This window comes from Melozone crissalis, unplaced genomic scaffold, assembly GCF_028551555.1.
Source record: "Melozone crissalis strain CALT ecotype California unplaced genomic scaffold, PUWL_Pcris_2 ptg000039l_1, whole genome shotgun sequence".
Lineage (NCBI taxonomy): Eukaryota > Metazoa > Chordata > Aves > Passeriformes > Passerellidae > Melozone > Melozone crissalis.
In genome coordinates, this window is record NW_026535817.1 from 7,183,646 (window position 1) to 7,199,842 (window position 16,197).

General features: G+C 48.8%; 1 protein-coding gene across 3 annotated transcripts; it reads right to left on the bottom strand.

Moving 5' to 3' along the window:
- Positions 1 to 1,599: 1,599 nt before the first annotated feature.
- SPRY1 (sprouty RTK signaling antagonist 1) lies at positions 1,600 to 8,381 on the bottom strand. 3 transcript variants are annotated; one of them, XM_054283786.1, is made up of 2 exons: positions 8,296 to 8,381; positions 1,600 to 4,444 (listed from the first exon to the last, which is right to left on the bottom strand). In XM_054283786.1, the coding sequence occupies exon 2, from the start codon at positions 4,387 to 4,389 to the stop codon at positions 3,427 to 3,429; it is 963 nt and encodes a 320-aa protein (XP_054139761.1). In that variant the 5' UTR covers positions 4,390 to 4,444; positions 8,296 to 8,381; the 3' UTR covers positions 1,600 to 3,426. The 3 variants fall into 3 exon arrangements, with proteins under 3 accessions (XP_054139761.1, XP_054139760.1, XP_054139759.1); XM_054283785.1 differs by lacking the exon at positions 8,296 to 8,381 and adding an exon at positions 7,177 to 7,364; XM_054283784.1 differs by lacking the exon at positions 8,296 to 8,381 and adding an exon at positions 6,487 to 6,518.
- Between the last annotated feature and the right edge of the window lie 7,816 nt (positions 8,382 to 16,197).

Genomic DNA, 16,197 nt, shown 5'->3' on the forward strand with positions numbered 1-16,197 from the left:
CTGGTGTCTGCCCATGCACAGTAAGACCCTGTCTCTTCAGAAGGCTGCAAGGATCTGCTCATCTTGTCCCTCAGCCCAGCCTTTTATCCCCTCCTGCTGATGCCCTGCACCTGTGTGCCCTCTGCTCCCTTTGGTGGTTGGGCAGTGCCCTGGGCTCTCATTACCTTCAATAGCATTCACCTGCTGCTCACAGCAGTGGCCAATTAGGGGTGAGGCTCAGCTGCAGCCCCACTCCCAATCACCACAAACTGTGTGCCCACATATTTATATGTTAAATACAAAGCATACAGCATCTAATCGAAGAGAAAAACACATTATTCTCATTTTTCTAACACTGTCTGCTCTACCTGGCAATGAGTAGACCATGTAAGACCTGCAAGGAACTGTTTTCTTCTCTTTGCTGTGTAGGTCCCAGTAAATTTTTTTTCCAGAGGCACTGCAAACTCAAGTTATTCCCAAAATCTGGTTAGTAAAGGCAGCATTAGCATGACTAACTAGAGCATAGCTGTTGTCTTAAAAAAGAGATCTGAAACAGTGTCACAACCTAGCTCCTGATGGAAGACAAACATTAAAGGATGGAGAACATGTGCATCCTTTGGGATTTCTTCTCTTCTGCTAGGAACCAACCCAAGCCCCCAGATAAATCAGTCACCTGGCTGAAAAAAGAGACAGAGGTGCAGAGGGCAATGTTTTCCTTGAGGAGGCAGGAGCAGCACCCTCGGAGCCCACAGGGGTGCTGGGGAGCTGGCTGTGGTGCAGCAGAGCAGGCAGCTGGCTCCGTGTTCCCGGGTGCCACACACAGTTACCAGTGGGCGCCGCACAAGGCCCCCATTGTGTCCGTGGGGCGTCTGCAGCTGTCGCTCCTCGAGACGCGTGGGGACAGCGAAGGAGAGCGAGTCCCTGCTCCTCAGGAACATTCCTGCCTTCGCTTCCTCCCGGGAAATCTTGGAAAGCAGAATCCACGTGCATCCAGTGCTGCCCCCCAGGCTGTCACTTCTGTCACACAGAGGAGCAGCACCACCGGCACCTTGCAAAGCATTGCTGGGTGTACTCAGGTGATGATGTCTCTTTGTAACTCTCAGGGCTCATCTGTGCTGCTTAATAAAAAATCAGCTTCTCAGTCAGCTCTGTTCCATGACACTGCATCAGCTGGGATGGAATTAACTACAAAAAGCCGAGCTTATTCAAATCATCACCGTGCTGGGAGTCAGAGCAGCTTGAATATGGTAATTCAAAGCAGCAGGACTTCAAAAAAGAGCAAGATATGACACATTTGTCAAGTCACTGCTCTGTTCTGAAGTGGAGTTTCTCTAGAACCACTTACTCTGAACGCCATGTGAAATTGCATCCATTTAAAACTTTTAAAGTTCAGGAGAATAGTGATGTAGCCTTGACCCCCATGAGGAAAAGAATGAGGTCTCCCCATTCACTCTTAATGAAAAGCTTTCTCTGTTGAATGTGTGTTAAATGGCCACAAGTAGCTGTGACACTTAGGTCAACCTTAAGAGCCTTTAATTTAAAGACAGAAGACTCAGTTGACATTGGAAAACGTATGGGAAAAGAACCAAATAAGTCATAGACATAGGCCCAAACACACACACATTCCCAGATGTCAAAGCTACCAAACTACAGCAACACAATCACTATTTTTCATCCTGGCTCCAAGCTTTTTATTTAGAATTGAGGTGGGGAGATTAATTTCTTCCGCTGCTGCACAATTTAACCAGTCAGGAAGTTCTATATAGGAAAATTTAAAATGGCTTTGCATGTTAATGTGGTATTCCTTAAAAAAAACAAAAAAACAAAAAAAACAAAACAAACCAAGCACCAAAAAAGAAACCAACTTGGAAGTTGTGGTTTCCTCCTCCACAAATGTATTTCCAAATGCTTTGGTAAATAAATAGAGCCTCTATTTCTTGGCACTGTTAAGCACAACACAGATTCAATTGTATTAAACATCCCTTATTTGATACATAGTTGGCTTAAACTTAAAATTAGGTAAACTAAACTAGAGCACAGACTAGTGGCTTTGAAGTATCAATAGGAGGTTATTTGTCACCTGACAGACCTGAAGGAGAAGGAAGAGCCCAGCAATACACACAGGTAGCTCACAACCTATCATTGTAACAAAAGAACTCCAGAGGCATTTTCATTAATTAATATATTTTCTGCATTATAGTTAACATATGTACTTTCTTCGTATCATCCTTATTTCGTTAAGTATTGATATTTTGTTATATTCAGACATGAGTACATTTTCGAAGTCTTTTGCAATAAATATCATAAAATAATAGAGATTCACATAATAAATATTCTTTACAATAAAAAAAGTTTTAACAGACTTTTGTCTTAAAAATAGTTGGGATTCAACTTTGTGTTTTATACATAAAATATACAAAAAAGGACCACAATTTGTGGCTAAGGCAATAAAACAGGGACAGAATAAAATTATAAAGTACAGAGCAGAGCTAAACTCACTAAGCCAAAGGATCACAAGAGACTTGAAGGATTCAAGAACATTTAGGTGACTCAATGACACCTGAAGGCTGTTTGGATATATGAACACCACCAACTTTAATATCAACTGATACTGACAGACTATAAAAACTGGATTAGGAGGGTGGAGCAAGCAATATCCTTCAAAGACTGGACAGCAGAAGAAACAAATGAGTATGTTGCAGCCACAATGTCTCCAATGTGAAGATCTACATAGTGTAGCAAAAACTGAAGTTACACTGAAAATGTAAAAAAAAAAAGAAAAAAAAAAAGAAAAAAAAGGCTGGACAATTCTCAGGTCTGAGAATGTTCCAAAAGTTAAGAGAAAAAGAGAGAGGGGGAAAAAAAAGATGCAAAAAGAAGCAGGCTGCTTATAGAAGAGTCAGGCCTTTCATTTGGTGAAGCCTTTATTTTACATCCCTCTCCAGAAAGAACACACACAAAAAGTTATTTCACAATCCAGCTCACTCAGGAAAGTTATTCTTCCTTGGCACCCAGGAGGTTAAGGAGAAAAAAAACCATAACTTGCTGAGAACAAAAAAAAAAAACCATCTTTGGGAAGATATTCACAGAGCAAGAAGCTTCAAGAGCCCAGTGAGCCCTCACTGTCTCTTTCAGGAGTGGTTCAGTTACAAACTCAAAGACCCTGCCCGAAGGAGCGGCAGGTGCAGATCCCAGGTCCACACTTACCAAAGAGCAGCAGTGACTGCGTGAAATGCTCCACACTCAGCCAAGTCAGCAAGAGGAGGAGAGCAAAGATGCAAGGGGAAGAGCTCATATGCCTGGAGTTGGGCAGACAGAAAGGAAAGGAAAGCAACAGTCCTCCCAAAATGGGAGAGGAGGGGGGAAGAAGAAAAGATGGGGAGAGGGAAAAAAATCAGCTACAACCTGAAAAACTGAAGTTGGAGGAAGTAAACCTCCCTCCCAAAATCATGAGGGCTTGCCCTGACCCCGGGAGGGGCAGCTCTCCAGTTTACAATAGACCGTGTTGGAGTTCTTGCACCGGCAGCCCGGACGATTGACGCGGTCGTAGCAGCCCCGGCAGAGTTTTAGGCATCCTTTGGCCGGAGGGTAGCAGAGCAAGCAAGGCAGGAACAAGGACATGGCTCCCATGCACAGGTACCTAGAACAGCAGTGCGCCTGGGAGCAGGAGCAGGGATTATCCGCGTACGAGTCCCCTTCATCGTCGTTGGAACAGTGGTAGAAGATGCCTTTGACCAGGCACATGCAGGTGCCGTACTCCACCATGCTCTCGGCCGAGCACAGGCACTGCCGGTTGCAGGCCAGGCAGGAGGGCAGGGCCCGCGGCGCCGTGCACTCCCCACACTTGCACTTCCCGCACCGCTCGCAGATGAACTTGTGCTGCGTCAAGTCCTCTTTCAGAGGCCCCTTCAGATCGTCCGCGATCAGCGCCGCCTGCTTGGGCTGCGCCCGGATCGTCCGCTCGGGTCTGTGGCCGGAGCCCGGCCGGGAGGGCGGCGAGCGCCCCAGCAGCCCCTGCTCCGAGGAGGCGCTGCTGTTGCTGCCGGAGCTGGCCGCGCTGCCCGTGCTGGTGGAGCGGCTCAGCACGGGAGCCCTGGCGTTCTGCGGGTGGGCCACGTGCCCCGCCTGGCCGGGCCTGTGCTCGTAGTTGTTATTCACATTTATCGGTATAATCTCGTGAGTCCTCTCGTGCTTCTCCTGCCTCGGCGCCGTCCGCGGAGCCGGCTTCTTCGCCACCGACGGCCCCTCGGTGTATTCGTTGCTGCCCCTGATGGCCTTGATCTGGTCCAGTGACAAGATGGTGGCGGGCTGGCCGTCCCTGTCATAGTCCAAGCGCTGCCGGCTGTCCAGGGAGGGCTGCTGAATCACCACCAGGGAGCCGCCGCTGCCGTGCTGACTTTGGGGCTCCATCTGTAGTGATCTCTGCTGCTGGCATTCAGCGGGAACCTGGCATGCATCTGAAATCCTGAAATAAGGAAGGAGACAGAAGGTGTAAATAAACGCTGCGTGTGTACATATACACACTCGAGATCAAGGGCAGCGGAGGGATAAAGCACCGGATACTTTCAGAAAACAGAAATGATCTGGCAAAGCCCAAACTGCCCCAGCCACCTGGTACTGATCACTTTCAGCAGGGGATTACAGCAGTGCTGAGCATCTGGCCAAAGTCCAGCAATGGGGAGAGTCTGGGTATGGCATCATGGATCAGGAATGCAAAGGAGACCCCATGCCTTTAAAAAAAAAAAATTAAAAAATAAAAATCCAGTATTAACTTGTATGCTTTCTTGGCAAGCCATGGGAAGCGCCTCTCCCTTGCTACTGAACTCAGCATCTGTCTCTAGCAACAGCAATTCCGAATGCCCCTGACACTGAGCTGGAAACAGCCAAGAACACCACTACGGTCATGTTCCTGTTCCGTATGGCAGAGTGAGGAACAAGCCCAGTTCTCACTCTTCTCCCTGAATGTGCAGCATCAGAAGGCTCCACAGATTTGCTTCCTAGTGCATTTGGAAAGTCTCCCTCTTAAAGTGACGTATGTGCATTACAGAGTCCTGAACTAAGTGCTGTCAAGTGGCCAAGACATTTTCTGTGAGAAAGTAACTCAGCCTACATATCTAATATGCTCCTTTATAAAATTAAAGCAAGGGTGCAAACAGCCTGTTTTCAAATATTTCCTGACCTCAGGCCAGAGTGTGAAAGAAGAATGGGCTAGAAAAGTCTTAGATGAACTATGTGTCAAACAAAAAGTACCTGAGCGTTCATGAGAACGTTAAGAACAGATAAAAACCCCTCAACAAGAACCTCAAAACACAAACAAAGAACAAACCCATTTTCAAAAGAAAGATTAAAAGCTTCTCAAATAAACAGAACATCTGCTCGTCTATCTTTTAAATAGTAGGAAAATTGTTGAGATGTTACATGTTTCCATCCCTTTCCATCCTGCCTAGTGAGAGACTCGAAGGTTGCAACAACTGCAGTGACAGTTCTGCACCTACACAAAAATGTAGCTGAGTATTTAAGTGCCACATTTATGCAGGGAACCAAGACAACAAACTGCTTTTCTTTACTGCCAGCCAGAGGAAAAGTCCCTTTTGACACGCCCCCCCCCCCGGAAAGTGTTTACCTGAAAGCAGAGAAAGGTGAGTGCTATCACGCATTTCAAAACCTCATCCAATAATGCCACGAGAGTGTCCTGTGTACCCAGACCACAGCCAGCATGGAGCTGTTCCCCACTCCAGACAGTAAAAGGCACCGTGGTGTGGAAGCACAGGAAGAACAAGAGGAAATGTTTCTTCTAGCAGGCAGTCACCATGGGCAGAAAGTGACAGCGTCTGCCGTGACACAACATCTTTGTCCTAATGCAGTAGTCAAAGATTTCATTTTACATCTAACATCACCTGTGTGGGCTTTGTGGTCACCAGATTAAACAGAAAACCAAACACTCTCGCTTCTAATTCACAGAACAGAATCACAGGATGGCTTGGTTGGAAGGGACCTAAAAGACTCTGCAGTCCCAAAGCCCCTGCCACGGGCAGGGACACCTTCCACTAGACCAGGTGGCTCAGAGCTCCATCCGACCTGACCTTGGACACTTCCAGGGATGGGCGCATTCACAGTTTTTTCCTGGGCCAGTGCCTCGCCACTCTCCAGCAAAGAATTTCCTCCTACCCCACACAAGAAGCAGCCTTCCTCACGAGCACTGAATACAAATCCACAACAGACCAAGGGTGAATGAATGCGAAAAGGGAAAGATTTACAGCTGTACCAGCCAGGAGCTGGGCTCCCTAGGGGATGAAAAACAATATCCCAAGAAAATGCGAAAGACATCCAGTGCCATCTTTGGGGGGAAAGCGCAACATCAACGCGGCGCAGACTGACAAACCCAGCTGCAGACCGGGGCGAGAGTTGAACCAGCCACCTCCACCCCCGCGCAGATCGCTCGTAAACTGCTTCCCCCCCCGGACAATGAAATAAAAACGAGTACAACAAAATAATAAAATAACGTACGGCGCAGGCGGCGAGAGCCCTCACGGTTCTGCACCCGGGGCTGCACTCCCTCCCCGCACCTCGGGGGTGGGATCCCGCTTCCCTCCCCTTCTCCACACCCGCTCGGACACGCCGCCAGCCCCCCCGGCCCGCCCTGCTCCCCGCAGCCCCGGGCGGGCGGCGGCGGCGCGGCGCCCTCTGCGCCCCGAGCGGAGCGGAGCGGATCACGGCGCTGACGGAGAGGAAGGAAGAGGAGGGGAAAAGGGGAAGAAAAAAAAGTTATGAATGAAAACATAGGCTTTTTTTTTTTCCCCTTCCTTTCCCTCCTTCTCTCTCTCTTCCTCAGGGGAAGGCAGATCTTAGCCCGTCCCTGCCTCGGGAGGGCAGATTACCTGGCGCTCAAAGCGGCAGCCGAGCGGCCGCTCAGCCCCGGGGTTTCCCCGCGGTGCCGCTCGGCACCCCCGCCTCGGCCCCTCCAGCCCCCACCTGCGAGGAGCGTTTGGGGGTGTTTTTGACGTTCTGAGCGTTCGCAGCCGGCCACGGTCCCTAGCAAGCCTTCCCGCAGCAGCACGGTGCCTCCATTCCGGGAGGGGGACGGCGGGAGGGTGGTCGGGGCCGCCCCTCACCGGGCGGGCGCCGCAGCGCCCCGCGGCACCTGCTGGCTGCGGCAGCGCCGGCCCCGCTGCGAGCGCACGGCGGGTCCCAACTTACTGATGTGCGGGGAGCCGCCGGGAACGGCAAATCCAGCGGGCGGGGGGCGGCGGGGCCTCGGCTCCTCGCTCTCCCGGCCCCCGGGGCGGGGAAGGCCGGCGGGCTGCGCTCCTCGTCCCCGCACAGCCCTCGCTCACCGATCTCCAGGTCCTACTGGGCCAGCGGAGAAAAGCCCCGCTCTCCTGCCCACCGCAGCTCCCCTCTCTCGGGGCTCAGCATGCAGCGGCCCCGGCCGCCCGTGGAAGCGGCGCTCTCCTTCGGCCGCAGCTCTCTCGGTCCGGAGGCGACGGGGAGCAAATCCAGCCCTTCCTGCAAAGCGGAGCGTGTGGAACGAGCCTCAGGCGGCTGCAGGCTGCGGCAGGCAGCGGGGCTTGTTGCGATGCAGGTCTCCGGGAAGAGGCGGCGGGTGCGCGGCTCCCGCTCCGGCTGTTTGTTATTTCCCTTTGCGATCGCAGAGTGCAGCGCTGCGGTCCCGCTCCGGCGCTCGGCTTCACCGCATGGTCCTTGCCGCAAGTCCCGTCTGGCAAAGTGCAACCACAACCTCTGGTGCGAAAGACTGGGTTGGGTTTTTTCTTTTTCGTTTTGATTTTTAATTTTTTTTTAAAGCGATCAAGAAGCGGCTCTGGCTTTCCAGGCAGAGCTCAGCGAACTGCGAACGAAGCCAGAGGCAGCGCAATGCAATGGCCCTGCGAGCTTCCCGCACACAGCCATGTGCTGGCTGTCCCTGCCGGGGGCCGAGTGACAGGCTCGGGGCAGGACGCGGCGGGGAGAGGCGACCCCGCACGCCGCAGTCTGGCACCGAGGTCTCCGCAGGCTCGAGAGGGTCGCGCAAAGCTCCGACGCGCCGGAGACCCCGCGCCGGGCGGGACGGGCGAGTACCGAGCCGGAGCTTCTCTGCGAGCAGCGAATCGCGCCCAGCTCAGCGCTGCCGGCCCGGGGAGCCGAGCCCCGGCTCTCCCGCCCGGTGCCCCGCGGAGCGGCGAGCGCGGCTCGCCCGCACCTCCCGCACGCCTCGCAGCGCGGCCGCCCCCAGCGCGGCGCGGGGAGCCCCGGCCGCCCGCCCGCACCTGACCCGGCGGGAGGTGGGTGCGCGGCGCGGCGAGCGCCGCCCGGGCTTACCTAGGGCCGGGGTGAGCGCCCGCCTCCCGCGGCACATTGGCGGCGCGGATCCAGCCCGGGCAGTGCCGGCAGCCGCTCCGCGCTGCCCCGCCGCCGTTCCGGAGTGACTCGGGCCGCGCCTCGCCGCCTTTCAGCGCGCAGCCCCCGCCCGCCGCCGGCCGCGCCCCCCTGATGTCAGTGCGCCTCCGAAATCCCGGCGTGGATTCCCCGCCCTCCCGCCGGGAGCCGCTCCCGCGCGGGCACCGCCGCTCCCGCGGGCCGCCGGGGAAGGAAGGAAGGCGGGAGGGAATGAAGGAGGGAAGGAGGGAGGACCTGCCTCTCTGCGGCCCCGGGCCCGCGCTGTCCCGCAGCCGCGGCTCCTCCCGGCCCCGAGGCCCCGCCGGCAGAGGGAGCGCCCCGGGGGCTCGGCCGGGCGCAGCTCGGAGCTGCCCGCTCCGCACGCGCTGCCCCCGCCTGCGCTCATGGAGCTGCCGCGGCTCCGCCGGGCACTGGGCTCTGCTCAAGGGCTGAAGTTCTGCCACGCTCCTCTGACAGCGTTACAGAGAGATTCCTGACTGTGTTTTACCGTCAGCGCCCTTCAAGCCAGGTGGAACAGCCCTCCGTTTATATTCACAAGATATTTTCTGCTTCTGACTATTGCAGAGGCAGCTGAGGACCCGAGAAGAGCATTCCCTCTTGTCCTCCTACCATGAGATAGGAAGCGGCTCTTGCCATCGTTCCCAAAGCTCACCACTGCATCTCTGCCATGGTGCCAAACAGATACAGGGATGCTTTCCAAGCCAGTAGTTTTATGGCTAGATATTACCTTTGGCATATGATTTTTGGGGGTTTGGTTTGGTTTTTCTCATTGAGTGGAGTATTTAAACAGGCCACCAAAAGAACATGGGAAAATAATGTAAAGCACATCCAAATTCTGAGAATTATTTCATAACAACATGTAAAGTATTGGAATAGTTGAGGCTTCCAGTACTTGGCTAAACACCACTCAGCCTTAAGTTTATCTGAAACACACCAGCAATCTCTTTCAGAAAAAACCCATTCTCCCACCTTTTGCCCCAAAGAAAAGAAGTATGTGCTAAGGATATGTGGAGCTGCTTAGCAGGAACATACATCCAAAGGCAAACAATCCCTGCAAACAGGATTGTACCACAAAGGGGGCACCCAGCTCACACTTGTGGATGTAGCACAGTTGTTTTCTATTAAACTTTACTAAGTTTGGAAAGAAATCACCTAAACTGCATTTTTAAAATTTCCATCATTATGCACAACCTTTACCTGAATCACCTATCTCTCTATGAAATAAAATTTGCATGCATTAGAGATTCTATACTGAATACTAGAATATAGTACTAGTGACAGTATGACTCTAATACTTCTGAGTTTGTAATTAACAGATTGCTGATACAGACAAACCATAAATACCATTCTCCAATGAGAGAGGCTCAAAGGACAAACAATGGCATAAAAATCCTTGGTGTGGAATGAAAGTACACCAAATCAGTATTAATATTGCTGTGGGATTTAGAAAGCGTGGTTGTTCACCAAAAGCATTCTCAGGCACACCTTGAGCACAAAGTACAAAATCATTTTCAGTGAAATCCATCTGAAAATTTTGGAACCTATAAGAGTTACAAAAACCTATGAAGAGAAAAACAATCCAACTGAAGAACCAAAATGACTAAGAAAATTTAAAAAAAAACACTACTCCTGCAGAGTAGTCTTAGTGGTGTGAGTTCATCTTGGAGCCTTTGGAAGTAGCAGGGCTCTGTTCTCACAAAAGTTCATATACATTTTTCCTAGGATACAACCCTAAAAACAACTCAACACCTCTCCTTTCACATCTCTAAGCCAGGACCACCTTAAAAAAATCTATGCCAAGTGTGAGAGCTTGATTTTAGAAACATAATACCAGGCTTAAATGGGTCAGTCAAATAACCAAGAGTACTGGCAGGTGTTCACTATCACCTGGCACCTGAATTAATACTTCACTGAAAGAAGGAAAAACCCTCCAGCGATATCCAAAGGCTCTCCACAGGCTCAAGCAAACATTCCTGCACCTCACAGAAGTCCATCTCACTAGATTAATCCTGGAAATTATGGCAATGAGAAGTTCTGATTAGAAAAAGGAGAGCTACATTCTGGAGAATGAACTGGCACCTATGGCTACATCCTGGCATGGCCTTAATTTGAGGATTGGTGCTGAGGCAGGAATCTGATACAACCAAGTTATTTTCTATCTCCAAACCATCATCTACAGGTGGCTCAGCTGACACCAAGTCAATAGAGACCAGCCCTGTGTGCCTGAAGCAAATCCTTCAGAAAAACCTGTCTGGAATGGGGTTCAAGAGACTGAATGATGGCCCAGAGCAGTCGTCCAACCCCTGTTTCCACTTTCACTTTGAGGATCAGGTACTGGAGATAATCCCCACCTTCTGCAGTCACATGCTACTTCTCCCTCATGGCAGCCCGAGTGCCAGAAGGTGCACTGGACAGATCAAAACCACAATCCTTGCTTAGCTTTTTGTTTGGTTTTCTTCCTAATCCACACCTAGAAGCAACTTTTATCTCTAGGTGACTTAAGTCACCTAGAATCATCTTTGTAAAGATGCACTGGATAAACTGTGATCCTCCCACCATCAGTAGCGACTATTTCCATGGATCCCGCCTGGAAATATTATTCTTTTGCTCCCTAAGCAGCATCACTTAGCCTTGCTAAGGCACAAATCCCAGAAGGAAGGAAGACACACACTCAGGCCCAGTCACAAAGCCAACATGGCTTTGAGGAGACTCAGCAGGGGAAGTGCTTCCCTTTATGCATGTTACTTGTCACTTCATAACCAATCTTCACAGCTGCAACAACATTTCTAAGGTTACAGAGGAATTCAAAGGCAACTAAACACCCCCCTCCATTAGCATTTATAACAAAATTATGAACCAAATTGTTGTGCCAGTCTTACCTGTAGCACGTGTAGGTCAGTTACTTCCCTCACCAGTGATGATCTTGCAGAGATGGCATCAGGAGAACCAACTGGAACCTGCAGCTCCCCAAAGCTTTGTGTGTCAGCAACTTTGAGTTTGGGTCAGGTGGAACTTTGTAGCAGTCAGTGCTTGAACAGTCTCAGAAACCCTGAATGCTTGTTGGGACAAGAGCAGCATAACTAATTTTTTAACACACCACTAGGCCTATATATATACTACAAGGCAAGAGGAAATGGCCTCAAGTTGCACCAGTGGAGATTTAGATTGGGGAGCAGGAAAAAACTCTTCACTGAAGGCACTGGAACAGGCTGCTCAGGGAGCTGGCTGAGTCACCAGCCCTGGAATGATTTAAAAGTTGTGTAGATGTGGCACTTAGGGACTGGTCTACTGGTGACACTGGGTTGATGGCTGGACTCAATGACCTAAAAGATTTTTTTCCAACCTAAATGATTTCATGATTTAAAAACTCTCCAACAAACCAACAACAGGCTATGGAACACTGCTGTAATAACAAGTGCTGTGGGCAGTTTCTCAGCAGCTGTCATGAAATCTTGCTGGCCCTGGCTTAAGCTGGTGCATGAGATAAACAGAGGTGCTCCCAGGAGCCAAACACCATGAGTGCTGTGGTGAAGGCATACCCTAACACGTCCAGTGAATCACTTCAGCGTAAGGAAGAGAAAGCGAAGGCTGATGTGGCAGCGTTTCCCATCACACTTTCTAGCAGACAGGTTGACCTTTATCTGAGATCAAAGGCGCAGGTGGCTGGGGATTTCTTCAGCTCCTGTGCAGGGGCTGTTCTCAAAGCTCTCTGAAGATGCACAGCCCGTGTGCGCCGCTGCCTCTTGCCGTCACTGCTGGGGCTGGGGAAAGGCACACAGGAAATCCTCAGTTACAAATAGAACCTGTAGTTTTCACTTCGGGAGATAACATCAGTTTTTCTTAGAGGCAGAGGAGACAGTGAAAGGCAGCAGCCAGGCAAACCTCCAAGAACAAAGGGACGAACCTCGACGTGAACCTGCCTCATGAACATTTGAATGTGGAATCAAAGCACCGGGGAAATGCTGCAGAGAGAGGGGTTTAGTCTGTGCCCAAATTAAACAGGAGGAAAATGCCAAAGTCTGTAAAATAGGCTGAGAGTCTGAGAACACATTTGCCCTTCCCCATCTCCTGCACTGTATCAAAGAAACCAGTAATTTTCCTTGGGTAACCACAGGCAAAACTTCACTCTCCTAAGGGTAGGCCACAGCAAGTCTCTTCATTTTCCACCACTCCTTTGACCTACAGGCAACTTGGTACCTCTACACCTCTCCTTCAGGTACCCATAGTTACTGTTTTCTGATCAAGTTTAATCTTCCTTGGAGAACTGCCTCTCTAGCCTTCATGTGTAGCTGCTACACGGGTTGCCTGCATGCGCACAAGATATTCTAAGCTACTGACCATATCTTCCTTACTTTGTATTAATTGTTAACTATTTTAGCTAATATGACTCCATCTTCATCTGTATAAACAGTTTTGTGAAAAAGTAAAATTGTCATTATTACTGAATATCAATAATAATTTACTCTCATCTACCATAAATTATCTACAAGTCTTTATCTCCTGTCCTAGCACTGAGCAAACTGCCTTTTCCTTTGCACTGGGACACAATTCCTTGCACAGACACAAACCTTTCCCATTTCTGCTGGAGAAGTGGCCTCTCCCCAGGAGTGGGCTGCTTTACTGGGGGAAGAGGAGAAGCTCTCTGCTAATTTAAATACATGGCTCTGTGCATGTTTTCATAATCTCAGCACTTGTGGCGACTGGGGTGTTAGCACAGCTCCAGGAATGCCTCCTGTTTATCAGGTTGTGCAATCCGTCACTGTCAGCTGAAGGAGGTCTCGGGAGCAGCGTTTCTAATTTGATTTGAAAATCTACATGGAAACCTGAGCCTGCTTTTAGCAAGAATGATGGGGTTGGCCTAATGAACACAATCTCTCTTGTCGCTCTCGAGAACAGTGTGTCAACAACCAAAGTTTAGGTTCCCTCCGTGGCTGCAGCAGCTTCTGTGGGGAAGCAGTAGCCTCACGTCTGTGTCATGTTCTTGGTTCTGCTTTACCACTAAAAGGCATTTCAGAGAGATTTTAACAGGCAAATGCAAACAGCAAGGAAGTTCTTCCATAGATCTCTTGAAGGGAAGTTTGCAACAGGCAATTTTTTTCATAGCAACTTCTTCCTCTGAGCCTTCATACACTTGTGTGGTACCAAATGGTGCTAAAGAAAATGTGTTTCTAGAGAGCCAGTTCTCAGATAGCTCAGTAGCTGTCACTGCTTTCTCACCAGAAACCGGCTACAAGAAAAGGAACATGTCACAGGATTCACATAGGATTCTGGCCACAGCATCATTCACTTCAATATTTACAGATTTTAACTTCTCAGGGAAAAAAAAACCAAATAAACAGCCCCCCACCTTTCTTTTACTCTTCTATTGCTGAAATCTCTTGCCACAAATCTACAAGACTACAGTGATGTCACTTTCCCACATCCCAACGAGAGAGTGATAAAAATATAATATGCTATTAACCTCTATTTTTTCATCCTTTTCCCATTTTCTGGGTCTTACTTCTCTGACAGGTTCTGCATTTGGCAATTCAAGTATAAAGTGCCAAGACACCCCCTGCATGCTTGATGGGGTTTGTTGTACCCTAGAAGAGCTTGCCAGTCACATCTTGGAATTTTGCTCCGTAGTAACAACGACCTGCCAAAGAATATTCAGTGTCAAGGGCCAGATTCTGTTCCTGGGAAATCAAAGTTAACCTTGGTTCCCTTTGAGATTGAGGAAGTCAGGAGACTTTGGTATTTTGGAGACAGTGTAAAAAATAATATCCATCAAGAGCCTATGGGTTGAAAAGGTCAGATTTCTCCCACCAAAAAGGACTGGGAAAGCCCTTGACAGTGAAGAACAGAAAACACACATGCCCCTGCACATACTGTCACATTGGTGATGAAAACCCCCTCATTTCCGTTGGGGTGGGAGACAGGCTGCTCTAGTTCCACACAAGCCATGGAGAAAGCTTGCACTGCCTCTCCTGCTGGCTCCCACCCAGGAAGACATGTTCAGGCACACACTTAACACAGGGAGGTTGTGACACCAGAAACTCTGTGTTTGTGTGTGTTGGGGGGGGTGGTCCCTCTTTTAGATTCCCTCCATAATTCTCTACTTTGAAACCACTCCTGTGATTCTTGTTTCTTTCCCTGATCAATTAAACACGCTGTCTTTGAGAAGCCAGAGAATTTCCATCTGCCAAGACCACATCTATTACTGACACATACCCTGTTTAAACCATCTCAAAGCCTATCCAGGATCTGTCTCTATTGTCTCCCAAGTTCAGTAGTTTTGAAATTTACACAGAAAATAGAATTTCTTCTGAAATTAGCTTACCCATTAGCCTTCTAAAACACTGCAGTGATGCTGCTGCAAGGTGACATTTCTTGGAGCAGCACTGTAATACCATAGCATTCCCAGGGACTGCACTGTTGCCTACAACAATCTTTCCATAGGTTTTCAGCAGTATAATCTAACCTAAAAGAAGCATCTGAATAAAGATAAGAATGACAAGTGTGTCCAGCTGAAAAACAGAAAACACACATTTTATATTAGCTTAGAACTGTGGACATCACTGCCTGTCTGAACTCAATGTTTGAAGTAATTCCCTGATTATTAAACAAACAAACAAAAAAAAATCCCTGACAATTCCCTAGTGGGTTCTAGTATTTTCTCCATGGAAGGCCAGACAGAGACCTCAGAGTATTCAAGAAAGGTCATCTTCAGCACCAGCAGCTATTGAGGTCAACTGCTCAGCTATTATTTATGTCCATACCTCTCAGAGTAGTGAAATAGCTGTCACCACCTGGCTGGATTGCAGCTCTGCAGAGGGCAGTTATCAAACCCTAAACATCAATCTGTTAGAACTTACACACCACTCTGTTCTCATAGCAAACCAACATGACTTTTCTAATTCTCCTCCAAATGTCCCACTTACAAAAAATTTAAACTTTTATGCACCTAAGATCAGTATTCAATATATTTTACCATATTTTTTGAGTCTTTGCTGCAGGTCTTGTACAGGGGAGAAAACAAACAAACCAACACCACACCTTGCTTTTACTCTTTTATGGTTGAAAAGACATGGAAAAGATCTCTCACCACAAGGCTACAAGAGCACAGCAGCTCAGCAGTAGCACTACTCGAATTTCATCACACGCCAACAGTGTGAAACATGGGAAGAAAATGGAAAACAACATTTTTGGAGCTGGACTGATGTCAAGAATTACCTTTCAAAACCATCTGCTGGTTTTTTTAAAACTTGCCACATGAAAAAACAACAACTTTGAGTCAATTACAAACACTCCTGTAGGTTCATTAGCTTCTGCAGACTTAAATTTTCCAGGGTGCCAATTGCTATAAAGTAAAAGTGCTCAGCACTTCTTAGGAAGACACAGAAAGAATAATTTGCTCAAGAGTTCTTTCTAAGGCAGGAAGGGACAATTCCTACTGTCAGACCTCTGTGGGAAAAGAAAAAAGGGGTTGAAAGGAGGCATCATGTCAGGAAAACCAAGCTGAGATGCTGAGAACGTCCAAGGCATGCATTTTCTAAATCACATCCCTCTTTCCACATGCTGTTAGGTACTAGGATACCCATATATATCCTAGTTTGTGTTTATAAAGACTCAAAGGTAATGTGAGAGATGCAGTAAATGTGGAATTATTCCCTGTCTGCTCCTTGAGGAACAGCTAAACCAGCCCTACTGTTCCTGTTAAAGATAGCTTAGACAGCAGTTGGTCCATCAGCTCTGTTTTAAACTTAGGTTTCAGACTAAAATTTAAAAAGCCTGAAAAAAAAATTTTCTCAGTGTATTTCATGACAGGATAGCTCAGCCAAATGT